Below are 26,409 nucleotides of genomic sequence, written 5' to 3'. Positions count from 1 at the left end.
AATTTTTTTAAGATGAACACATCTCTTAGAGAGTTAACATCTCTTTTTATATCAATCATATCAGTACAAATAGTGTGCTAATGGCACTGATAAGAAGTAGAGGTCACAAAAAGTAGGGTATATCAGATGCGGTATCATGAAGGAAATAACATACGCACTGGGGCCTGAAAGATGAGTTAGGTGGTCAGTAAATGGCAATGTCTGGAAGAGCATTCCAAATACCAGAGAATGTCCATTTACTAATCATAGAGTAGTACATAGTAAGTGCTACATAGGTGTTAACTCATTATTACCTGCTTTTATTTATAGATAATCATGTATTTATGAATTCCTAAAATAGAGCTTTGACTTGTTTGGAGGATTTTATAGAAAATCGTACTCTTTTTATTCTTTTGAGACTTGCTTCTTTCACTCTGCGTTATTTTTATAAGATATATTCACATTGATGCATAAAACTGTAGTTAATTTTTTTTTTTTTTTTTTACTGTTTATAGAGCATTCCATTGATTCAATATACCACTGTTTATTAAACCACTCTCCTGTTTATTGGTGTAAGGGTTTATAAACACTGCTGGGAAGAACTTTCTTATATGCCTCTTGGTGCAGTTGTGCAAGAGCTTCCTCAGAGTATTTACCTAGAAGTGGAATTTCTGGGTCACAGGATGGGCACATGTCCAACTTTACTAGACAATATCAAATGTGCCAATTTATGTCATTCCAGTGATTTATAAGAGACCTCTCTGTTCCATGTCCTCGCCAGTACTTATTATCGTCAGACTTTTAAATTATTGGCTATTTGGAGCATGTATTATGGAGGGGTATTTTTTTTTAATGAGGAGTAATAATTTTAATGAGCATCTCTAAAGAACAGTGTCTGTAATTTGTTGTTAGGATTATTTCATTGTTATGATGTTGTATTCACCTTTCTCACCCTCACCACCACCCTCTTCCTTTTATCCGGAGTTGAGCCCCAGACTGAACTGGATGGGATCATTTACCCTGCAGTACCAATTTGAATTATATGTGTTAAAACAGTTGTCTAAAAGTGTCCGTTTCACTTGAATCTTTCAAGGACACATTTATAGTCTATTATTTCCTTGACATCAGTTAAATCTATAGACTATTTGAAAAATATAATCCTATTTTTTTTCTTCTTCTAGAATGTAAAAAAATCATCTAAGAGCCCAGAACCTAGGCTGTTTACTCCTGAAAAATTCTTTGGAATTTTTAATAAATCCATCGATGCCTTCAAGGACTTGAAGATGGTGGCTTCTAAAACTAGTGAATGTGTGATGTCTTCAACATCAAGTCCTGAAAAAGGTAAGACATATAAGCATTTCTAATATAAGTATAAAAAGCAAGTTTGAATCTTGTATGTATAGGTAAGAATCTACCTTTGACTCAAATATATGTGTAGCTAGGGAAAGATGTGTGTATGTCTAATATAAAAGCAAATATCAGTGGCATGAAAGAAACAAACAGTTGTAGATTTGTTGGTGTTCAAGCCAAAACAACACTTACTGTGCATGAGTAAACAATATATGAGATAGTCATATTTTTATCTGATATTTGCTAGTAATGTACAATTATATTATTCTTCACCTCCAGTCTTCTTAATGTCCGCTTCTCAAATCTGAATAATCTAGATTTGGGAAGCAGACCTGGAAAGTACTCTGATATTGCACTTCACCTTTTGAGGACTCTGTAATTTATGTAAATCACCATGCAACACTGACACATTATTGCTTTCTATTTAGATTCCAGAGTCAGTGTCACAAAACCATTTATGTTACCCCCTGTTGCAGCCAGTTCCCTTAGGAATGACAGCAGTAGCAGTAATAGTAAGTACACGTATCTGACTTAATGCATGCATGGCTCCGATTAGCATCTGTAGGAGTATTGCATGGGCTTTAAAGGAAATTTCTACAATCATTACTATTAACGCTGTTCTGTTGCTATTCTTCCTGTTATGATCTTCCTGAGAATTAAATATTAGGTTTGTACAATTGGATTTCCCTATAGCTAGAGATAATGTTTAATTGGGGTAATAAATTTTCTGCTAAGATTATTTTAAATAAGGCATGAAATTACTTTTAGATGTATGATTTATAAACTTTTTTCATTGTTGACTTAAAGTATATTTCACGTGGAATTTGCCTGACAAAAATGGAATTTTAAAATGGAAAATACAAATGCTGGTTGTATAAAATTCCAAGGATACTTTCTGTTCTGTTTTGTTGTGTGTTTAGAAATTTGATGATTTTTGTTATTTTACTATAAAATTACATGTTGGGGGAGAATATTCTTTCTCTGAAATTTCTGTCCTCAGTGGTGAAGAAGAACCCAGTTACCTGGAAGTCTAATGTCTTTTTTTCAAATGTAGGCAAAGGTCACTATAAAGGTCATTGGATTTACTAAATATCCTGATCCTCTAGCCTCATGGCAACTGTAGGAGGAAAAAATTCATCCTTTGATCTTAGCTAAGAAAGTCATCCCTTAAGACTTAGTAATGGGGCACTCTCATATGTTCAAGGACATCAAAGACCTATCTGTAAAAAGGAGTAATCAATTTAATACAAATCCACAATAGCAATGCTACAATTCAGAAATTAAAAGAAAAAGCTCTAAAATCCAATTTGTTTTGGAATTTTTGCCAACAAAACCTGACCTGAATTGTGATGAGGCTATTTATAATATTTATCTTTCTAAAAGTGAATATCTATGCATTTCACTAGGAAATATTAATGTGTTTGATTATAGGGTGCTACCCAGACCTCATTGAAGATATTATATAATATACAATATTTACAGGACCAAACCTTCTAAGATCAAAAATTCTGAATCACATAACACATTGGATCTGAAAAGTTTTGAAAAGACTCTTTGTGTGTTAAGTCAGTTAAGGTCTTTCCTACTAACTATGAATATTATTAATCTTTCCAAAGAAGAAATTTTGTCTTCTTAAATTCTGTTTGTATTTCATTGATTTCTAATCTTATCTTTATTATTTCCCTACTTCTACTTTGGGTTTAATTTGCTCAATTTGTTCTAACTTCTTAAGTTCTTTTTTTTTTTTTTTAAAGTATTTGTTTATTATTTATTTATGGCTGTGTTGGGTCTTCGTTTCTGCGCGAGGGCTTTCTCCAGTTGCGGCAAGCGGGGGCCACTCTTCATCGCGGTGCGCGGGCCTCTCACTATCGCAGCCTCTCTTGTTGCGGAGCACAGGCTCCAGATGCGCAGGCTCAGTAATTGTGGCTCATGGGCCCAGCTGCTCTGCGGCATGTGGGATCCTCCCAGACCAGGGCTCGAACCCGTGTCCCCTGCATCGGCAGGCGGACTCTCAACCACTGTGCCACCAGGGAAGCCCCCAAACTTCTTAAGTTCTTAAGGTAGAAAAAGTAGATCATTGACTCTAAACCATTCTTCTTTTCTAATATAAGCACTTAAAGGTATAAATTTCATTAAAAGCAGCTTTAGCTATATTCTACACATTCTGATATGTTGTGTGTCCATTATCATACCTTTAAAATACTTCAATTCTTGTGATTTCTTCTTTGATTCATGGGTAATATGAAAGTGGGTTGTTATCTAAAAATATGTGTTTTTTCTAGATACCTTATTATTAACTCCAACCATTGTTAACCATTGGCACTTAGATACCCATGCACAAGACTAGCTCTTATGTAGTGTACATTCTCATAGGAGAAACAGACACAAATAAAAATAGTCATAGTATTTTATAATATATATTATTTATATTATAATATAATATGTATAATAGAAGTATGTAAAAGCTTTTAGTTGTAGCATAAAGGAGGTAAGACTTTTTCGGGAGTAGGGTCATGGAAATTTGAAGAAAGCATGCTAGTTTTCAGGGATAAGACAGACCCCAAATGTGGCCATGCTGGCCAGAGGACCAGTGCATATGAAGGAGGAATCCAGAGGTGTAAGTGCCCTCTCTGTAGCTTATAAGGGAGAATCATGGGATAATGTACAAGTGTATAAGTTATCCAAAGGGAACTGTGTTTTCAAAGTTACAATAATATCCTTTGTACCAAGCTAAAAGGATGTTTTCAAAATGATTGAGATTCTTACAGATAGTATATTTAAATGATAGGGAAGAAAATCCTTACTTTGGCATTAACTTACTCATCTTCTAGACAGTCTTGAGTCAGGCTGCCTGGGTTTATATCCCAGCTCTAGACCTTGGCTAGCTATGTGACCTTGGGCAACTGTCTTAATCTCTCTGGACTCCTCAATCAAATGGAGATTGATAATCTCTCCTTCACAGGTTTTCTGTGAGTTTTAAATGAGTTAGCACATGTATACTTGGAGCCATGCTTGATGTATAGTACATGTTCATCATTAATTATTAGAACAATGAGATCTAGCACCAAGGCTGGGTGAGTGGTGAGCTTTGAAGTGCCGGCAAGCCTGTGGTGAGCTTTGAATCTGAATCAAGGGAGAATACTGAGTTGCATACTTTTTAAGGACCAAGGAGAGAGCCATGTTCATAGGCATGGTCCCCATAAGCAGACTCACTCTACAAAGGAGTTCAGCAAAATTGTAGCACAGTTTTTTTGTGTTCTGTGTTTGTACAGATGTCTGATGTTATTAGTCAAACCACACAAATCAGTTCACCCAAATTTTGAACTGTGGACAGCTTTCATAATAATGAGATACAATTAATATGAAAACAACCCAGGAATTTGGGATTACTCAAATCCTGTCCAGATGAGCTCCACCACCCCATACACTTTCTGGGGCGATCTTTTCATAAAAGAAAAGCTTTGGCCCTAATACCCTTCATATGGGCCTTGAGGCACATAATTCAGATCTCATTGATCCCTGGCCTCATTGATTCCTGGCGGATAGCAGCAGTAGTAAGTATTGGGAGTCATGCCCTGGAGGCGTAAGCAAGCCTTTTCTGATAACATCAATTTTTCTCTCCCTGGAAGAGGAATGGCAGGATCACTGAAGAGAACCCAAGGCCTGGCTGTGAAGCCATTTGCATTAACAAGAGAAATAAGGAAAGCAAGGTGACACCTCTGTGGGAGGGAAGCTCAGTTCCTGTGGGTCTGACCCCCTCCCTTCTCCCTCCCTCTCTCCTGCCGGAGGACTGCTGCTGCGTGTTAGTCAGATTCCAGAACTTTGTTCAGGGCCATAGTCCTAGGGGTGGAAGTTTAAAGTGGTTAAAAAGTCACAGTGCTCTGGTAGAGGGAGGTGAGCTTTCTTTAGCCTCTAAAGAAACACCTCCTTCAGGGGCTGTCCTCCTACCTGAGAAAGATTTTGAGTGGGGAGTCCCAGAACACCTCACTCTGTAGCAAGCTTATTGCTGGTGGGTGTGGCCTTTCTTCTGGTCTGATCGATGCAATTCAAGATTTGACTTTTGGATAGAACAAGAAGAGCAGGGTTTTAGCTGCCTTGATTCTGGGGCATCTGGCTGTCCAAACATAGGTAATGGAGTTCTCCATAGCACCATCTTAGCTCATTAGTTTTCCATTGGAGCTGGGGACAAAATATTAATAGCTTTCTTTGTTCTCTCTGTATATGTCTATGTATGTCACCTGGCCAAATCATAATCACATGCCAGCAATCCCAGTAGACAGTGTGGACCATAGTGGGCTGGCCATCAAGGAGAATTCAAACATGTCACTGGAATATAAACACAAACAGCCAAATTATTTACAGATAATGATATAAACATTTCTAAAATGGTCGGAATTGCGTGTTAACTCCAAATCCATTTCCTCATAGAAAACACCTTTATAAATGGTAGTAAAATCCCCGACAAGTACACATAATCTTATATAACCCTTAAAATAGCTATATTATTGGAATAACAGTATTACTTCAGTTATACCAAATCCCATTTTATAACTAAGGCTTAATTTGGTGATAGAATTCATGTTGAGCTTTAATTTAAGATGCCTAAAACATATTTCCATGGGGCTGTAGGATGTGAGGTGGGCCAAAAGAGCTGTCAGTCTAGTCTTAAGGAAGTGATTCATGGTTACGTGAATGGAAGATTCCACTTTACCCAATGTCCCTTAGTATAAGGGACACCCATGACTCACTACATCCCCCTCCATTCCCCACCCCAGCACAAACTTACTGTTTTGAGAGCCTGTTTGGAAACATAAGAATCATAGAATTAATGAATTTCCTGTACCAAGTTTAGCAATGGTAGGGAAATGGGCAATTCCTGTTCTCACTATAATAGATAACATTTGTTTCTTGCCTCTTCGGTTAAATCTATGAGTTTATTTTTCCATCTTAAATGCTGATACACATACAGTGGTTTGGTTCTTTTATATTATGTACTTTAGGTACTTTATCTGTTAAATAGGTGACTATAGGCTGACACAGTACCCAAGTATCATTGCAAAATATCATAGCCCAAAACAGTCACTTTCCCTTGGATTGGTTTACATTTTGATCATACAATTGTTGAAAGTGTACAATTTCTAAATGTATTACATCTTCAAAAGAAAACTGAAAGTTTAACTCTTACAAGTTGACACATATGTGTCAATGTTTTCAAACAACTAAGCTGTTCCTTGTAAGGAGATGATAGACAGAAAAATCTGTCAACATGTTAAGTTTTGTGTTGGGAGCAAGAGACGCTTGGGGGAGATGTGTTGTTTAATTCCTGAATCATTCTGCTTCTCATGGAAGAGCAAAGCAGGGTGAAGGGAGGTGTCCCAAGTTAAACTCATGTGTGTGTCTTCTCTCTCACTAAATTACATATTTAGAGTCAGCTTAAGGAGACACTGGTACTTCCAGCCATTCTTTCATGTTCAGTAGTCTCAGACTTCCAAACACAGAAATTCTGAAAATTCAAACCTTTACTCCATAGTACAGTTCTGGGCCCTACCTGGCATCCAATAAATGTCAGCTGAAGATGTGATGAGGAGACACCATAATTCTAAACTTGAGGTCCCTAAAAGTACTCTAACCACAAGGTACAGGTATTAACTTAATATTTGAGGCAGGCCAAACATAGCTTGATGCATGCATCCAGACCTTGATCCGGGTTGCAAAATGTCTTCTTTAAACTTTCTTGGCAAGATGTGAAGTGTGAGAAAGTGAGAAGATATTAGAAGATAAAGGCATGGAAGATGGATTTGCTTGATGATATAAATCATTTGCAGGTATATGTCATCTGTGTTCCATATGGGTCCGCATTAACCAAGTCAAATAGCCTTCTGTCTGTGGGGTTTCTTTCTTTTTTCAACTTGTATCTTTTGGAGACTACATCGACTTGTAGTGCAAGCAGGAAAATCAGTGTTTTAAATATTTTAAACAGGTCAAGAGTACATTTCGGAAACAGTTGGGAACAACCACAGGATGAGAGCAAAACCTCTGGCATGGATAAACTGTGTTCACCACTGTACTGTTTAAATTACAGGGAAGGCCTCAAATCCCATTGAAGACTCCAGCCTACAATGGGCAGCCGTAGCATTGCCAGCATTCTTTTCTCTTGTAATTGGGTTTGCTTTTGGAGCCTTATACTGGAAGGTAAGTGTTGCTATTTGTTTTTTTTTTTCCCCTTGATCACAAAATTTCTGAACTTTATATATTTATTTGTTCATACTCTATTACATCAATGATTAGCTAACAAACTGACCTTTTCTAAGAAAGGATCCTACCAAGAAAACAATAAGATGGGATATATTTTAATTCATAACCTCCACAGATCGTGCATCTTAGAAAGGTTCCCCCATTCCTCATTATCCTTTGAAGACCACCCCTCTAGCTGAGCATGCATACATAAGAAAATGCAAACTGGTTTTATTAGCCTGAACTAAATATAAAAAGGAAGAAATAGGCTGAAAAATCATATGATGATTTGATTAAAACCAGCTAGAAATGCCATTTGTATGATCTGCTATTTTGTATTTCTACTCTTTTCTTCTCTTTGTCTTGAAGCCTGTCTAAAATTTTTAAATGTGCTAAATGATTGCAACTCAGCTTTTTGAAATGTCTTTTTATTTGATTACTATTTAAATCTTTCAGTTTCTTTATTATTCTTTCATCTCCAACATCCTAAAAATGCTGAGTTGATAAAACCGTGCATTTTTCATAATTTCTTATTGCAAAAGTATTTTTATATGCTGCAGGCTGATGAAAACATAGAAGTGGAGACTGTTTACCTCTTAAATAGCACATGATATATTGATATTTTTACAATATATGTATATATCACTGTTCTTTTCCCAGAAGAAACAACCAACTCTTACAAGGGCAGTTGAAAATATACAGATTAATGAAGAGGATAATGAGATAAGGTATTTTGTTTTACTAAATGTGTGCATAAGTAAGCTTGACCTCGCCACTTCACATCCCGTGCATGTGCTCATAACACCTTTAAGAAGTGTTTCACTCTCATGATGGCAGCTCCCAACTGATGTCTTCCAAGTTTTATCCACATTTCTGATCTCTCATTGCCTCTTCAATCCTACATCTCCATTTACTTGGGAAACACCTTCACATAATCATCTTCATGACCCTTCTGACGGTATCATCTCTGCTCTCTTTATTTCTATAAACAGCAGAATCTTGCTCACGTTCCTGGTCATGGAGCTCAGGAGGCACGTTTGCTTATTCTCCTCTTTTCCACACTATAGCCAAGACATGCTTAGCTCTTTCTTGGCAATAGTCATTATCTTCATGCATATCTTTATTATGTCTTGACTGAGTTGCTGCCACAGAACCTTTCTTTTCCTCGGTCTTTCTAAACTCCACCTTTGTCTTTCTTCTGTAAACCCCATTCTTTTTTTTTTTTTTTAAGATGTTAGCTAGGAGTTTTTCTTTTCTTTTTTTTTTTTTAAATTAATTAATTAATTAATTTATTTTTGGCTGTGTTGGGTCTGCGTTTCTGTGCGAGGGCTTTCTCTAGTTGCGGCAAGCAGGGGCCACTCTTCATCGCGGTGCGCGGGTCTCTTACTGTCGCGGCCTCTCCCGTTGCGGAGCACAGGCTCCAGACGCACAGCCTCAGTAGTTATGGCTCACGGGCCTAGTTGCTCCGCGGCATGTGGGATCTTCCCAGACCAGGGCTCGAACCCGTGTCCCCTGCATTAGCAGGCAGATTCTCAACCACTGCGCCACCAGGGAAGCCCTAAACCCCATTCTTAATATCACTTCCTAGTCAAGATACTTTCAGTGATTTTTCTCTTGCATACTTCATATATTTGACCTCACTCTGGCTTTCAGAGCCCTTAATTTTTCTCAACCTACTCAGTATTTTCTTCAAAGCCAAATACAAAAATTGTTTTGTGAGACCTTGCCACTTGTGGTAGCTGACGCTGATCACTTTTTTACCCTATCCCATACTGCTCCAGGACCAATGCTTTGATTTTACATTCAGTTATAGTTTTCATATGGCATGTTATTTTCTCTTATATCATGCTGCATGTGTACATATTCACATATTAAGTGCATATAAGCATTTTCTGTATGTGTACCTGCATATGCGTAGAGAATTTTTTAACTACTTGGGGAGACTATGTGGAAGCAGATGAAGTCTTCCCTCTTCCCTATACTAATATTATGAAGGTAAGCTTCCCACTCAATTTTGCAATCTTTTGCTACTGTATTTACAGAAAAATGAAAACTGCCCTTTACAATGCCCAGATCATGGTTACTTCAGAATCTCTGTCTAAATGCAAATAAACATGTTTCTTATTCTTTTTCAGTATGTTGCAAGAAAAAGAGAGAGAGTTTCAAGAAGTGTAATTGTGGCTTGTATCAACACTGTTACTTTCGTACATTGGTAAGTTTTAAGAATTCAAGTTGAAAGATATAACAAGAACTATACAGCATCCTAGACACCAAAATTTATTAAGTCTTCTATCAAGCTGGGGTCAGTGTGTTAGCTGAAACTGTTACGTAATTGAATTGTGCATTCTCAAGTTTTGAAAGGCAAGCAGTATTATTCCAGTTTAGTGGATTCATCTTGTATGGGAGATATACAAAGCATTAACAGTTGAGTGTTTCCCAATTTTTTTTTTTTTTTTGGCTGCGCCACTGGGACTTGGGGGATCTTAGTTCCCCAACCAGGGGTTGAACCCGTGCCTTCAGTGAAAGCATGGAGTCCTAACCACTGGGCCACCAGGGAATTTCTGAGTGTTTCCTATTCTTGAGGCCAGAAAATAAATTAGACAAGGGGCAAAGTAGGACTAAAATAAAATATTATTAATAGAGGAAGAATAAATAAAATCAATTTCAATTAGGTGTGATTACTATAACATGATAGGAAAAGTATCTCATGTGTTAAATGCTGAAACAAGCAAAAATCAAAAACATTGCCCTGCTATTTTAAGGAAAAGGAGAAAAGGTCAAAATCCCATACAGTAGGAGAGGGAAATTGTCAAGGTAAAGTGCCACTTGCCACATGACTGGTAATACTTGTGCCTCATCACAGGCCAGAGCCCAGGACACACTGAATATAAACCGGGGAGAGATAACCTGTTGGGATTGTGTGGGTCTGTGAAGGGCCTGGGGAGAAGGGAGACTAGGAAAACATGACCAGAGGGCGCTGCTGTTTATACCTCCTCTCCCCTCTCCTGTCTACTTTCTCAACTCCCAAGCTGCAGACGCGGTGCAGGGAGCACCCTGAATGGCACTAACCTGATCCAACGTCATGCATGCTCTTCCCATTTGTACTTCTGCCAACTCACTGTTAATTCTGTTCTGCTCCTGAACCCCCATTTATTACAGTGGTGTATGAGTGTTCTTTCATCTTCCTAAATCTTCAGTTCTTCCCCTGCACTCCCTCGCGGTTAGAGGATCATTTACTCGCCCGATTATTATAGACATGGTCTCTGGTGCGCGTCACCTTTTCCTTACAGGTCACTGTCCTTCCAGCTTTCCCTTCTGTCCCAGATTCAGAGATTTCTCTCTAGATTGAACCTTCCCCAGGGAAACTGGGTCACAGAGCCTCTTGTCTCCTCCAGGAACTCACTTTTATCAAACATCCTTTTTCAACAACCCAAAATAACATCGTATAATAATAGTAATTATGTCACATATGCCTCTAACACTTTAACCCTGCTATTACACAGACTTCATTTTTGCCTTGAATCATGCCCTTGATCACCACCTCTGGAGCATGAATAGCACCCTTTCTTTCTTCTGCTCCCATCCTAGCTCTCTCTAGGCTCATGTTTCCTGTCAAACACTGTAAAGGAATAAACCCTTCCCTTGACCCTTTTTATTTTCAGGTGCCGTATTCCCCAAGCTGAAATCATTGTTATTCCAAGAAACATATTTCTTTGACCTCCAATCCCAGTACAAACCTACTGTTTTTTCCCCGTCTGCTGTTTCAGTTCCCTTAAGCCAGACATCCACCAACTACACATTAAATGGTTCATTGAACCTTAAAGGCTCAAGTAATGTTCTCTGTGGTTTGCTTTTGGATGGCATCACTGGCATCCTGTTTTGGCACATAGGTGATGTGGTGTTTAATTGTGGCATTTGTCCTGTGACATTTGGGAAATGGATTATGATGAAAAAGCCCAGGGCACTTGTCTAGGAGAAAGAAAGATGGCATTTTAAAGCAGCTGTAGTCAAGCAACTTACACATACTAGTCAGGGGACATACAAGGACAGGAACTGAGGCTGTCTGGTTCTTGCTGTATCTCCTCACAAGTACCTCACTTGTTGCCTAAGCATTGTAGGCGCTCAATAAATGTCTGTTGAAGAAGTGACTGAGTGAATAAATAAACCCTAAATGAAAATCTCACCAAGTAGTAAGGAAGATAGTTCTGCTGAAGTGGCCTTTTTTTTTAAGGTTGTTTTTGTTTTGCAAGACAAATACGGTGTAGAGACCTGCTCTACAACATAATGCTTAGAGCTAAAAAAAGCTACATTGTGTATTTAAAACTGTGTTCAGAGGGTAGATCTTGTGTTAAGTGTTCTTACTGCAATAAAATGTTTTAAAACAATCTTTTAAAAAGTGCAGTAAGGTTTATTTTTATCTTGTATGTGTATGTGTGTGTTTAATTTGCTGATTTTGGTCAGTAGGACAGCAAAGTATGTACAGCAAGGGGGAATACAGTCATATGGGAAATGGCTAAATTATTTTTCTTAAAATCTGAAATATTACTCATATAATTAAACGAATGAAATCAGACAGGTTAAAGAAGCCCCAAATTGTTTAGAAATAAACTCATCACATATCATTGAGGAGTTGGTGTAAAATAGATGATGACCTTATTCCTCACCATCTCTGCAAAGCTCTCTCAAGGCTCAGTTCAGAACCACCACCTCCAAAAAGCTGCCTTCCCAAATGAAATTCATCTCTCTTTTATGGCCCTCTAATTATATTTTGTATTACATTTCATACAATATTAATATGGTATTAGTTACCGTTACTTACATAGACATTACTTACTCACAGCCACTTACGTAGACGTTTTGTGTCCTCTTCTAAACCATAAGCTCTTAGAGGACAGGATTGGTTTCTGAATTTCATTTTGGAATCCCATTAAACTATATAGTTTACACTTTGCACATGCAAGTGATGAATGTATCTGTTGAATAAATGAATGGAGAGATGGATGAATACCTCAGAGAATTGCAGTAATGTGAGAATAAAATTTATGGAGTAAAAACAAAAATAGACGTGTGTAGGTAGAAGTAAATAAGAATTCAAATACTGAGGGCAAGATAGATAGATAAAAGGAAGAAAAAAGAAGCAGCTCATTATCATGAATCTGCAACCCCCGAAGTCAAAATATATATGTATCATTTGTAACCATTTATTGAGTACGCATTGTATAGAGAAAGCCTGTTCCTTGTACCAACAGAGGTTTGGTAAAACCTGCCAAGGAAATTTGAGTATAATTTGGGGAAAGGGATGTGGTGGAGGGAAAGGCTTGGGAGAACAGACTATGACATGGTAGGAGAGGAAATATGCCAAGAAATAAGAAGAACAGTAGTAAAAAGTACCAAGATAGAAATGAAATGTGGAGTTGTAATTATATATTTTAAAAATTGGATATAATTTGGATTATAGTCATTTTCTTGCTTAAGAAAAAAAGGGGAAAATAATATAAGGAATGACTCAGGTTTGTGGCAAGGATTTCTCCCTGAAATAGAAGTTTCACGAACTAAAACAAATTAAACCAGGACAAATATTGGAACACTAGAATAGAAAACATATGGAATAGTTCTCCAACCTATAATTGGAAAATGAAGAGGAGGATTTGATATTTTAAATACAAGGAAGGAATGTAGATAATGAACCAGAAACAAAAGAAGTTGCCTCTAAGAGAAAATATACGAGAGCTGTGTTTATTTGACATCAAACATGAAATTATCTCTGCGAAAAGTTAAAAATGTACTTAGTCAACTAGCTGATGACAAGTATACGTATGTGGCATCCCAGAAGGATTTTTCATTTATTGGGTTGCGTGTAGCACAGTTTAAGAGAAAGAAATAGAGTAGATCATAGCACAATTTTACTCTTCATTCTAACCACAAATGTGACACCAACAAGCTCTAGTGGGTGCATTGTTGGATGCAAAGCTTAATATAACCTAGTTCTGTCCTCAAATTGCTTATGGCCTACAAAAGGAGATAAGACATATGCATAATAACCTATTTTAAAACAGACTAAAGGAGCTTTTGGTTAAAAAACAACAAAAGGAGCTGACAAAGAAATGCAATAAGGAATCAAAGGCAAAGCCACTGCATATGGTTGTACAGAATGTGCCCTGAACATAGCTCTAGATAACGAATGGTACAGATGGCATCCCATAGAATTGTACCACCCATACACAATTGTCTTATTTAACAGGGGAGAGAAATCACTCGGAGAAAGGCTTTATTGTATGGGTGATGGAGGTGGCATTTGTATGGAACTGGATCTTGGATGATTGCTAAAATTTTACTGGCAATAGGGAAGGGGTAAATCCAGATACTGCAAATGGCATAAGTTAAATCAGGGAGCCAAAAGTACAGACTGTGTTCAAGAGTTTGTACAGCTGGACTCCAGTAGAAGTACACAGAAAGGGTTGAAATGCTGAGAAAGGATGGGCATCAGTTTGAAACAGGATCTGAATTCCAAGTACAGGGCTTACACTCTATTGAGTAATATAAGGAGTTGTTGGAGGGTTTAGAAAAGACGTGAGTAATACAATCAAAGCAGAGGTTTAGGAAAGTAATCAGACGTTGGCGTGGCCAGATGGATGGGCGTGGTGACCTGGAGTCAAGGAGTCCACTTAGGAGGCCAATCTTCAAAACAGATGTGAGAGAATGACAACCTGAACTAGGGTCACAGCCATGGAAATAGGAAAGCATAGGCCATTTTGGAGTCACTGCAGTGAAAGAATCAATAAGTCCTAGTTCCTGATGGGATGTGAGGCTTGACATCACAGGCAGTAATCAGGGATGATTTGGAGCCTATGGGACTAACCAGATGGCAGTGCCATTAGAAAAAAATGGGAGAAGGAGCCGTTAGTAGTTATTAACCAGTGGCCAAATATGCTTCACTGGAAATTCAGAGTACAGTAAGGGCTGGAAATAATAGATTTAGGATTGGGAAGTCATCCACAAAGAATTTTAATTGAGACCTTGGGAGAAGGACCGTGTAATCACGGAGAAGGCCCAGTTTGGTTGACGGTAAATAGCATGAGTTTGTAGATACTGAGATGGCGATGTTTAGGGACTTATCCCAGCATGGTAAGTGTAGAAAGTAATTCTTTTTTTTTTTTTTTTTTAATTTATTTTATTTATTTATTTTTGGCTGTGTTGGGTCTTCGTTGTGGTGCACGGGCTTCTCATTGCAGTGGCTTCTCTTGTTGCAGAGCACGGGCTCTAGGCGTGCGGGCTTCAGTAGTTGTGGCATGCAGGCTCAGTAGTTGTGGCTCGTGGGCTCTAGAGCACAGGCTCAGTAGTTGTGGCACACGGGCTTAGTTGCTCCGTGGCATGTGGGGTCTTCCCGGACTAGGGCTCGAACCCGTGTCCCCTGCATTGGCAGGAGGATTCTTAACCCCTGGGCCACCAGGGAAGTCCCTAGAAAGTAATTCTTATTATAATTAGGCTGGTGGAGAGATTCATTAAAGAAACACAACCTGCAAGTTTCCAGTAGATCTAAGACAGAAGAAAGTCGATCCTAGAACTGGAATAGGGATGAGGGCAAGTTATGCTGGGACATTTATTGCACAGGACTCAATAATGGTTGGTTACCAATGGCCAGATCTTTGACTCTTTACCACATATTTCCTAAGAATTTCTAGAGCTTTGAAGGCTTTGGTTTGGAGCTTGCTCTCTGTAGATACATTGTGATGCAGAGGATTAGAAGGGATTAGACTTGGGTCTAATCTGCACCTTAACTAGCTGTAGGTTCCTGGATGAGTCAGTTGTCTTTTAACCCCTGATTCTTTAAACGTATTGAGGGGATAATAACACTCACCCTATTTATTTCATGAGGTTGTTGCCAGAATCCACGGTATTATAAAAATGGTAGTTTCGTTCTATGGGAAACCAGTTGTTGGCTTTTAAGTTTGTTTTCTTTGCTAAATGATCCAAAGACATAATCAGAATAGATTTCCAATCTTGCTTCTCTACGCTTAAGTTTAGAGTTTCAAGGTATTTGTAGCTTTTTAAAAATATATATATATATTTTGCTTTTTTGTGATTTCCTTCTGCTTTTCTAACCAAGTTTTATTTTTAAAATATCTGCTAGGTAATTTGCATTTCTGAAATTTGCTCTTAATGCCTGTTCATTTTTCCTTCAGTATTTAATTCTGCTTTCCTAAATACAGGTTTTCTATTTTGTAGAGTTCTCTGTTTGGTAAATTGTCATGTAATATGCTTTTTAGTATATTATTACATTTTATATATTTACATTTTCAATATACTACATTTAATGATTGCATACGTTTTATATATTACATTAGAGTAATATACATTTAGCATATTACTGGAAAAAAACACTGTACTTCTTATCACTCATACTATAAAGTTTTATATATAGTCTATGTAATGATATCAAACATTTTAAAACCAGTGATCTCTGGTTCTGGGATTGATAAATAAGGACAAAATAGGAAAAGAGTAGGGAAGAAACTAAATGCAAAATACATATTTATTTAGGGGTTGTGATTAAAGATAGCATGCAAATGCTGCCTATAATTTAAAAAAAAAAAAAAAGGTAAGGAAGTACAAATACTTGACTTGAAAGTTGAAAAATCTGAAAGCTGAGTCCATAGCTCAGTGGTTTAACACAAGCACTGAAAAACTAAAACAGAGTCTGGCTTTCATGCTTCACCAAGTACAGTAAGCTGTGCTGCAGCCAAATGAACTTCCCATAGGCTTTGTCAGGATGTGGTGCCAGGATTTCTATCTTTCTTTTTTTGGCTGACAGTACTAAAGGAGATCTTACTGCTGCTATTTCCTCAGTTGGGAGAAGTGATTGCTAGAACCTGGCTAGGCAGTCAGGATACTGGCACTGATCTGTGGCTAGGAGGCTGTCATTTGTGGGTGGCCTCTGATCAGCCTCTCCACCTGTCCCAGATATCTCTTTCATGCCACTCCATCAATCTCCACTTCTCCACTCTGAACACCGCCATTGTTCTTCAGACCCTCTCCCCTCACCACCTGTTTACAACCTCTTCGTAGCCTTGTTAGAGAAATTCAAGGCTACATAGATTGATAACCCTCTTATCAGAAATGGAGATAATTTGTGGTGTGCCTGGGGGTATGAAAGCCACAGAGTATTCATTCATCCACTCTATGTTCAAGAAATATTTGTTGAGTACAAGTGGCCCCCTCCAGCGCTATGCAAAAGTAGAGCATTCCAATGAAACCTGTCTTCAACCAAAATGGCTTAAAGCAAAGAAGCAATCACCTTAGGATACATCTTGCTAATGGGATGCATAAAATAAATCTCGATGTAAAGCACAGATGCTCATAGACACAATTCAAAGCTATGGTGGCTTTATGCTGAGATGCTAAGTGTAGTTCCGGGGAAGGAACTTGGCGGTGCCACTCTCACTGCTGGCGGTGCACGCTGCCTCTGTAGGCTCACTGCAGAACAAACCCTGAATGCGACGGTCTCTTTTTGCCTTTTTTCATAAAAGCAAAAATCCTCTTTGGATTTCTTTCGTTTGTCGAAAACAGGTACTAGTTATAAAGCAGAAACTAACACACCATTGTAAAGCAATTATACTCCAATAAAGATGTTAAAAAAAAAAAAAAAGGTACTAAAGTAGGTCTTTTGTAAAAGCAAAGTGGTATAAAGGAAACTTTGAAAAAGCAGGGACACCCATATCTATTTTGTACCAGGCACTGTTCTAGGTGTTGGAGTACAGCAGTGAAAAAGATAAACAAAAGCTCTATGTCCTCATGGGGCTTACATTCTAATGGGAAGAGACACTCAGTAAACAGTTAGGTCATTTCAGATTATGTGAAATGTTACTAGGGAGATCAGCGAGTGACTGATCACTGCATCTAGGAAACATTTGTCAAGTTATTTTAGGCTGTGTAAGCGAAGCATACATTGTAAATCTATTACTCATTCTGTAGTCATATGAATTCAGCTACTGAGAATGAAAAGAAGGCAGAAAGCAGATATGCTATAATCTCTCTTTTTTCTTCTCTAGGCGGGTAACAGTTCACGTTTGCTTCATAAATGAAGCAGCTTTAAACAAATTCCTATTCTGTCTGGAGTGACAGACCGCATCTTTATCTGTTCTTGCTACCCATGACTATGTGGATGATTCAGAAATTGGAACAAAGTGTTTCACTGTGAAACTGGCACTGAATTAATCATCTGTAAAGAAGAACTTGCACGGAGCAGGACTCTATTTTAAGGACCTGGGGGATTTGTGGTCTCAATTAGAACTTGCAGCTGATGTTGGGAGAGAAAGCACGTGTCCCAGACTGCACATACCGTTTTGCATGCCTCCAGAAACGTCTAATTGTTGAAAAACCACATAGCTTTATTTTACAGTTACAACCTGCAGTTCATAGTTATCTTGGTCTCTGCAAGTAGATTTCAGCCTGGATAGTGGGGGGGGTCATCATTTTTACCAAAGGGATCTAGAAAAAATTCAAAAAACAAAAACTCAATAGCATCAGCCACTGTTCATTTAGAAAGCAGTGGGAAAAGAGGGTGGGAGTAGGCGCAGGTCAGTCTTACAGCTGCTGATCAATGAATGATATGGGTCTGAGCTTGGTCTCTTTCTGACACAGAGTGTGCTCAACCGCGTCCCACTAGACAAATGGACATGGTTGTCTGACTTTAGTCATGCAGGGCAGCCGGTACTGAATTACACCAGTGATGCCTTCGCAGAGGAGAGACTCCGAAAGAGTCATCACACGAAGAAGCTGTGGACACTCCAGCAGAACAGTCTGCCGAGGAGGGCATCTGGCACCCCTGGTGAAGTCAGCCTTTGCCCTTGACCACGATGGCGTGTACAAATTGTGCTTGCAAATTATATTACGAAATGTTTCTATTCTAAAACTATTACAGAGTTACGTAAAGGGACTTAGGAGAAATCACTGAATGTATGGAGGCCGCATTTTCAATTTCTGCTGTGGGAGAGAGTAAATATAAATTATGATATTTAGTATCTATGGTTAGATAACCACACTCACATGCTAATATGGGTGTTGAAAACTAGGTGACTTGGCTTTTTCAAGAATGCAGGGAATCAGGAAACTTTAGTTATTTATAGTATAATCACCATTATCTGTTTAAAGGATCCATTATTTAAAATCAGGCACTCTGTATTCATTAAGGTTTATGAATTAAAAATAAAAAGAAAGCTTTATGTAGTTACGCATGTCAGTTTGCTATTAAAATATGCGACAGCGTTTTTGTCATATTGAGTGAACTTGACAGGAATTCCCAAGATGGACATTGCATTTTTAAACCAGAACTTGTAAGACATTAAGTGAATTTCCCTTGCCATTTTTTTTTTATTTCAAAGGAACATCTGACTAAGGTCAAAGAATGATTTCTTTTGGCTTATTTTGATCAAGATTCTTTTAATATATCACAAATGTACACATAAAGGAATCCAAAGCTTTCCATTCTAACTTGATCCTTGTGATAGCATCATTGCCATGTCTATCACCGTCACATGACTATTTTCAATGCAGTGATAGAGAAGGGCATGAAAAACTGCTATCTTTCCTTTGTTTTCAAAAGTCCAAGAATTTCTAGTAGAGTTGGATTTTAGCTTATGTTCAAAGCTAATTCAAATACAACTCTAGTAAGTGGCCTTTGCTCTTTTTTATACCAAAGAGCTCAGATGATTTCTACGATCCCTTCTCTAAAGTGCTGTGGTTCCTCAAACACTAGTCATGTCTCTAAGATACAACCCAGATGCTTTGGGAAGCTGCATTAATTTATTCAGTCCCTCAAATATCCCATGGTACAACTGATTATATATAATAAAACCAGAGATCAATTTAATGGCTGAAAGGACCTGTCTCAGTGTGTGATATTGATTGTTTTGAAGAAAATAGACATAGATTAACATGAGTATGTGTGTAGGTCATGTGTCGATTGAGAAGATTGATACTTCTCAATCTAATAGTTTGTTTCAGCAATGGGTTCAGTTTTTGTAAGTATGTAAAAATGCTGCTTAATGAGCTTTAGAGTATAATAGATGTACTTTTGTTCTCAAAGCTGGTAGCTGGGTTTTAACACACAAGGACATGGTCCTAATCGATAGAGTTAAATAAACAAATTCAGCAAGTTATGAAATCTGGCATGGTAGGCAAAGGGAGATGTATTCTGCCTAATTAAATGTATTGGTTCATTGAGAGTTGTGTGGATTACCAATTTTTAAAACACTAAAATTCAGTAAAATACACGAACAATAGAAAAATGCTGAACATTACTTTGGTTGGTAGTTGCTTGGGAATGAACTGTCATATCTACTTGGAGATTAAAATATATATATATACATATATGTCTTTGCTTTATTTTATCCAATATGTGTTCTGAACATCCTTTATAAATCATGGAAAACTCACAACTGACATCTTAAACTGTAAAATCACCTTTTAAATTGGTGCCATGTATCTGATAGTTCTCTTTTGTAATGTTTCAAAATTGTCTTTTAAACTGGTTTCAGAAGTCTGCAGATTCTAAATTATACTTTAGTATAAAGTATAATTAAGCTTTGTACCTCTGTGGTAGAACCCAAATCTATAGAGAAACTGGCACTGATAAACGGTGCCTGCCCTGTGATATCAAAGCGTTGCTGGATTTTGTATTATAATCTGATGTGCTTACCACACAGCCGGTTTCTAATGAGTCAGAAACAAGTTATTTTTTTCAATACTTTAATAGAACAAGTACCCTATTCTCTTTGAAAAGGATTAACTATGTGAAAAATGACAATGTATGATAAAGTATGTTCACAATGAAATATCTGCTTTTAGTAAGAATTAAAGTACTTTGGAGAAACTTTGTGGCATATTTTGGTATTCTAATACAAATGAAGTTTTAAATTAATAGAAAAATCCATTCAGAATTCATGGATATTTCTTAATGTTTTTCTGAAGCTAGGTTCTGGTTTCAAAATGTAATTCCAGTATGGGGCTTTTAGCCATTCCCTACCTATTCTAATTTAACTAAGAAATATATTTTTCAAGAAGGCAGTTTGACATAGTGGGATGGATGTTAGGAAAAATTGTCAGGAGCTTCCACTCTGCCATTAACAGGTATTGGTAAATCACTGCCCTTCTTTGGCTCTCAATTTTTATTTATCTATATGGTGAAGTCAGGTCATACCATAGGTATGAGAGAAACCTATTGATATGTGACTGACAAAGATGATAAAATAGAGCTGAAACTATCACATATAAAATATCCAACTCTGATCTCTGTGAATAAGCAATTTGAACATAAAAAGCTATGGCTGTTCTTGTTTGTAATGTAAATAGGGTCCATTCGTAAAAGTGAAAATCAGTCTCCTGTAGGGTGAGTCGGATAACCATTTACACAAGAGATGGCTTTTTCCTTTGCTTAAATAAACATTTTTGGATCACCTCTGAAGAATGAAAACCAAGAGTACATTTTACCCAGGAAAAGATAAGATGTGTGTAACATTTGGAAGTATACCAAATTAAGCATTTAAATGCTCTCATTTTCTTAAAAGCTAAGAGCAGAAAATGTAAGATGCTTATAAAGTTGTTAAGTGCAAAAAGATACTTTAGAATCCATTTGGAGATGGGTAAACCATAAATTATATTTCAGTTGGAATATATTTCAGTTGAATTGGAAAGTGGGATAAGAATTTTAAAGAAAGCCAGCTTGTTTTGAAACAGTATTATTCTGAAATTGGCATTAAAATATAAACATTCAGATTGAAATTCCAACCACTTTATTTGTGGTGTTTGATCACACAGTTTATGGCGTTGCTGGAAATGCCTTTGTCTGTAAAGATAAAATAATGGTTCTTTCATTTCCTAACAAGATACTGTTTTGAAATAATCCATATTAAAATGGATATTCTTGATCCTAAAATGTTTCCTAAGCATTGTATATGTATTTATGACCGCCGTCTCCAATTACATCTTAATTATGTTGTTTTTTAAAATAAAATTGTTTAAACTAAAAACCATAGTATTTTCAGTTACTTGATTTCTGAGCTATGACTCACTAAATAAAAATTTCCAATCAAAATACCCTATTCTCCTATATTCTAAGGATTAATGTGTGATTATAGTGTCCACTTGCCACTAATTTTTAAATCAATGGACTTAAAGTATTCAGACATTTAGATGGATGCAGATATATTGCTAGTTCAGTCATAGATTGGAGTTTGCATATTGTAATGTAAATGTATGTCAACATTATTCTATAGTTTTATTATGACTGAAGTTTAATTAAATAAAAAAGGTTGTAAAATGTGATGTGTATGTGTATGTACTGTATGTGTACTTTTTAAAATAGGTTTATGTCCTGACCCTTTTTTATACAGGTTTGAATTTGAAATTACATTATATATACACATACTTTATTGTTCTAAATAAAGAATTTTATGCACTCAAATTTGCCCTGTCATTATCTTAAAGTTATCACACATGTTCATAACATGGTTGAGCATTTAAGCTAAACTCAAATTTTTCTGTGGAAACATTATCATTACTCTAGATTTTGTTGTAATATGCACAAAAGGAGATAAATCATTTTATTCCAATAAATATGTATTGGTTAAGTATTCAAGGAAGATAGGTAAGGTAATCAAAGAAGGTAAAGTTGAATTAATACATTATTGGATCTCAAGAGGTTTCTAACTTAGTTGGGGAGAAGATAGGAAAACCACTGTCAACTGCATAAAGCCACAGTGAAGTAATTACCTAAGCGCAAAACTGCGGTCTAGTTAATGTACTTGGGGCACACAGGAAGAAGAAATGGATAGACTAGGGATGATAATGGGGGAGTTGGTGTTTGGGCTAAGATTTACAAGGATGAGAAATTTTGATAAAGAAGGATAATTATGCCCAGCCTGGGCAGTGTTTTCCAAAGCAAGAAGTTTTAAAATTTCTCAACTTATCCCATCAAATCCAACCCGTGTGTCCTGAGCATACAGTGCATAAAGAGATACACAGTGAGATGAGACCAGAGCCTTGAATGCCACAAGGAGGGCAGATTGTTCTTAGGCGCCATGGGAAGCCATTGCGTGTTTCTGAGAAGAGGGATGGAATGGCAAGATCATACACCATTATGGCTTACGTGGTTTAGGCAATAAATAATCATCCTACCTAACCCCTGGTTGGTATTGGACTCCTGAGACCACATCCTCTAGCTTTATGACATCACACTTATTCACCCACCATTTCTTTTCAGTTTCTTTGCTGACTTTTCCTCCTCTGCTCATGCTTTATATTACAAACTTCCATCAATATAAGCCTAGACGATAATAGCCTTGTAACTGATCGCACTCCTCAACTATTTAGCCCTTTTTCAATCAGTTCCTCATGTTAGAGTGAATAATATGGAGACAACTGATAATACTTTTCTCTGATTAAAACACTGAAATGGCTTCTCATTATTTTTCAGGACCAAACCCAAACTCAACATGGTTTATAAGGCCCTCCTCAACACATCTCATAATTTTTTTGGGGGGGCAGGGGGTTGCTAATTGTTTGTTTTCCCCTTTAAGTTATAAACAACATGAGGACTAGGACCATGAAGACTTATATCATTGCATTCCCCAAATTTAATGCAATAATAAAGCATGGAATTGAAACAAAATTTGATCTGAATAGAAATTACGTATTGCAATGTTCAATAAGTTAAAAGTTATTTCCTAAAACTTTTTATCATGGACAGTTTGAAATATATGCAAAAGTAGAGTAGTGTAATGAACTTCCATGTAACCATAACCTAGCTTCAATCTTACTTAACTGCTGAATGATCTTATTTTATCTAAGTCACCTATTATACCCCTTACCCACCACCCCTTTCATATTATTTTTAGGCTAATACCTACAAATATTTGATCTGTAAATATTTATATGTGTATCTCTAAATTACAAATTTTAAAACATAATCAATACCTTTGTCACACCTAAGAAAAATTAAAAATAATTCCTTAATATCAAAGACCCAATAAGTATTCATATTTTGTCTCACATCATCATGCATTGCAATTTTGTACTACAGCAGAGTATAAAATAAAGGTAAAATTCTCCCTCCAACATTAAAGTTCGTTCCTCCAGAGGAAAACAGGTACTTCTTGTTAACCCTCAGAAAAACTATGTGTACATACATATTTATGTAATACTATTCTCTAACCTTACTTTTCCCATTTATTAGAAGAATGTGTAACACTCTGCATCAGCCCAGATAAACCTTTATCCACTACCATAGCCAGGAAATTATAGATGGACATTGAAATTGTACTATAATGTGTGCCTTTTGGAATTCCAGTCCATACTTAGCAAAATCCAATGTACTTTCAGAACTTTTCCTTCAAAATGAAAATGAGGCTCTCTTTTGAGTATATATCTGCCTCTTCAGCCCTCTCAGTTGGTGGCTGTGTTTCCTCCATAACTGTCACTGTGTCTGGCAGTGAGTTCTCTGGTTCTCATTGCTGCTTCTGGGTCATCACTCCCTAATCCCTCCCAGATTTGAATCTCATGTTATCATATTACATACCCACTGCTGTTCACTGTTGCTTTCATGTACTAACTCTCAGGTTCTTCTCCTTCATTTCTTGATGGTATGAGCACCTAGTTCACTGTCACTCAACTCATCTGTACTCCTGTCTTATTTCTTGGGATTTTGATACACATATAAATGATCCTTTCAACACCCTGTCCTTTCTGGTCCTTGAAATGTCTCTCTTAGTGAGCCAGTCCTCAACACCACCCTAGCCACTTAGTCTGATGGTCACCCTGTAGGCTTTGTCGCTTCCAATAACAGCAACTCATCCATATCTCAATACCATGCATCCCATTTCTTGCCACCACTTTGTATCTTTCCAGTTTATCCCCTCATGGATTCAATTCCAACGATCCTTTGATCCACAAGGCCTGTCAATCTATTGATTCTACCATTATCCACTAACTGTCAACCTCTGATATCCCCTCCCCTCTCCTTATGCAGGTTAAAATTCATATCCAGCATTAGAATCATTCTATTGCCTACAGCTTCCTCTCTCTTGATCCCCCTCACTTCCTAATATTTGCTTGGTAAATGACGCCCCTGCTCAAATCCAGTTCTCCACCCACTCTTTGTCTATACTTGTGTGGCTAAACATGGCTGCAGTACAGTATACCATCCTGCCTACTGGTTTCTCTATAAATTCCTTCCCATGAACTTCAGGTGGGTCCTAATGCTGCTCAATAATTATATTTCCCTAGTCTATTTCCATTCTCATAGCTATTGCATATATTATTTTCTCTCCCAAACCACCCACCTCATTCCCCATTCTCACTGTTAGCAATCCCGATTGCTATTTTACCTTGAAAAGTGAAAAAAATTAAAGAGAACTTCCAAAGACTCCTAGCACCCGGAAGCTGATTTTCTGTGAAGCTGGAGAAGCTTAAATGCTTGGTCCTCACTTACATAGGTCTTTTATAAGTCATAGCAGGGGGCCTAGCAATATATTCACATAGAAATATATCCATTTATCTTTATTCCATTTATCTTTTAGATATTAGTAGATGTTCTGTGTGGCAATGGCTTCCAGCAACTCTCCCACTGACCACTGTGCCAATTCACTAGGGCATCATGACCCAAAGGTGTGTGGTCAGAGGCTGTGTCATGATGCCCTGGCGAATGTGTCCTATGGACCTGGCCCCAGAAGTATGTGGGTGAAGGAGGAGAAACAAGGTTTAAAATGAATGGAACCAGAAGCCAGTTTTTGGAAAATTCTCACAATCATCACAGTCACCTGTAAATTGTAAATGGAAGAATCAGGATTTATTAATGCCTCACCAAAACAGTAGCTTTCCTTACCAGAAAATACTCAGTAAGGCAGAGTATACATTTATAAACAAACCATACTTTCTTTTTCTCTTAATGGTGAGGAAACACAATAGAATTTAACAAAATTGCCATGTTTATACAACCAGAAAATCTGTATGTGAGGACACTGACAAATGCATAGCATTGTATATCCAACATTATATTATTATACAGAATTGTTTCATTGCCCTAAAAAATCCCTTGTGCTTTACATAGTTAGTCTTCCTTCCCCTCCCCCTGTACCTCTGGAAACCACTGATTTTTAATTGTCTTTATAGTTTTTACTTTTTCCAGAATGTCATATAATTGAAATCCTACAATATGTAGCCTTTTCAGGCTGGCTTCTTTTAATTAGCAATATGCATTGAAGATTCATCTATGTCTTTCATGGCTTGACAGCTCATTTCTTTTTGTCACTGAATAATATTCCATTGTATGAATGTATTATAGTTTGTTTATCCATTCACCTATTAAGGACATCTCAGTTGTTTCCAGTTTTTGGTGATTATGAATAAAGCAGCTATAAACATTCAATTTTTTGTGGACATCACTTTTCAAATCAGTTGGGTAAATATTAAGGAGTACAATTGCTGGACTGTATGGTAAGACTGTTGAGGTTTGTGAGAAAATGCAAACTGTCTTCTAAAGTGGCTGCACCATTCAGCATTCCCAGCAGCTGTGAGTGAGAGGTCCTGATGCTCCACAGCCTTGCCAGCCATTGTTACTGTCAGTTTTTGTTGTTTTTTTTTTAGCTATCCTAATCGGTAGGTAATTGCATATTATTGTTGTTTTAATTTGCGGTTCCCTGATGACAAATGAGCATCTTTTCATATGCTTATTTGCCATCTGTATATCTTCTTTGGTGAGATGTCTGTTCAAATCTTTTGTCCATTTTAAAATTGGGTTATTTTCTTATTGTTGAATTTTAAGACTTCTTTGCATATTTTAGATGCAAGACC

General features: G+C 37.2%; 1 protein-coding gene across 2 annotated transcripts in view; it reads left to right on the top strand.

The window, feature by feature from the left end:
• Positions 1 to 22,024, top strand: part of KITLG (KIT ligand) — an 86,468-nt gene extending 64,444 nt beyond the window's left edge. Inside the window, exons 5-10 of one of the 2 annotated variants that reach the window (XM_059936643.1) lie at positions 1,161 to 1,320; positions 1,758 to 1,841; positions 7,412 to 7,521; positions 8,224 to 8,291; positions 9,699 to 9,775; positions 17,613 to 22,024. In XM_059936643.1, coding sequence (XP_059792626.1) covers positions 1,161 to 1,320; positions 1,758 to 1,841; positions 7,412 to 7,521; positions 8,224 to 8,291; positions 9,699 to 9,738 — 462 coding nt within the window. In that variant the 3' untranslated portion in view covers positions 9,739 to 9,775; positions 17,613 to 22,024. The remainder of the gene's footprint in view (positions 1 to 1,160; positions 1,321 to 1,757; positions 1,842 to 7,411; positions 7,522 to 8,223; positions 8,292 to 9,698; positions 9,776 to 17,612) is intronic. The other variant, XM_059936644.1, reaches the window with a different exon arrangement.
• Positions 22,025 to 26,409: the final 4,385 nt, after the last annotated feature.

The sequence above is a fragment of the Balaenoptera ricei genome, chromosome 10 (assembly GCF_028023285.1).
Source record: "Balaenoptera ricei isolate mBalRic1 chromosome 10, mBalRic1.hap2, whole genome shotgun sequence".
Taxonomy (NCBI): domain Eukaryota; kingdom Metazoa; phylum Chordata; class Mammalia; order Artiodactyla; family Balaenopteridae; genus Balaenoptera; species Balaenoptera ricei.
The sequence above is the reverse complement of the archived record's forward strand: the minus strand, read 5'-3'. Positions and strand labels throughout refer to the sequence as shown.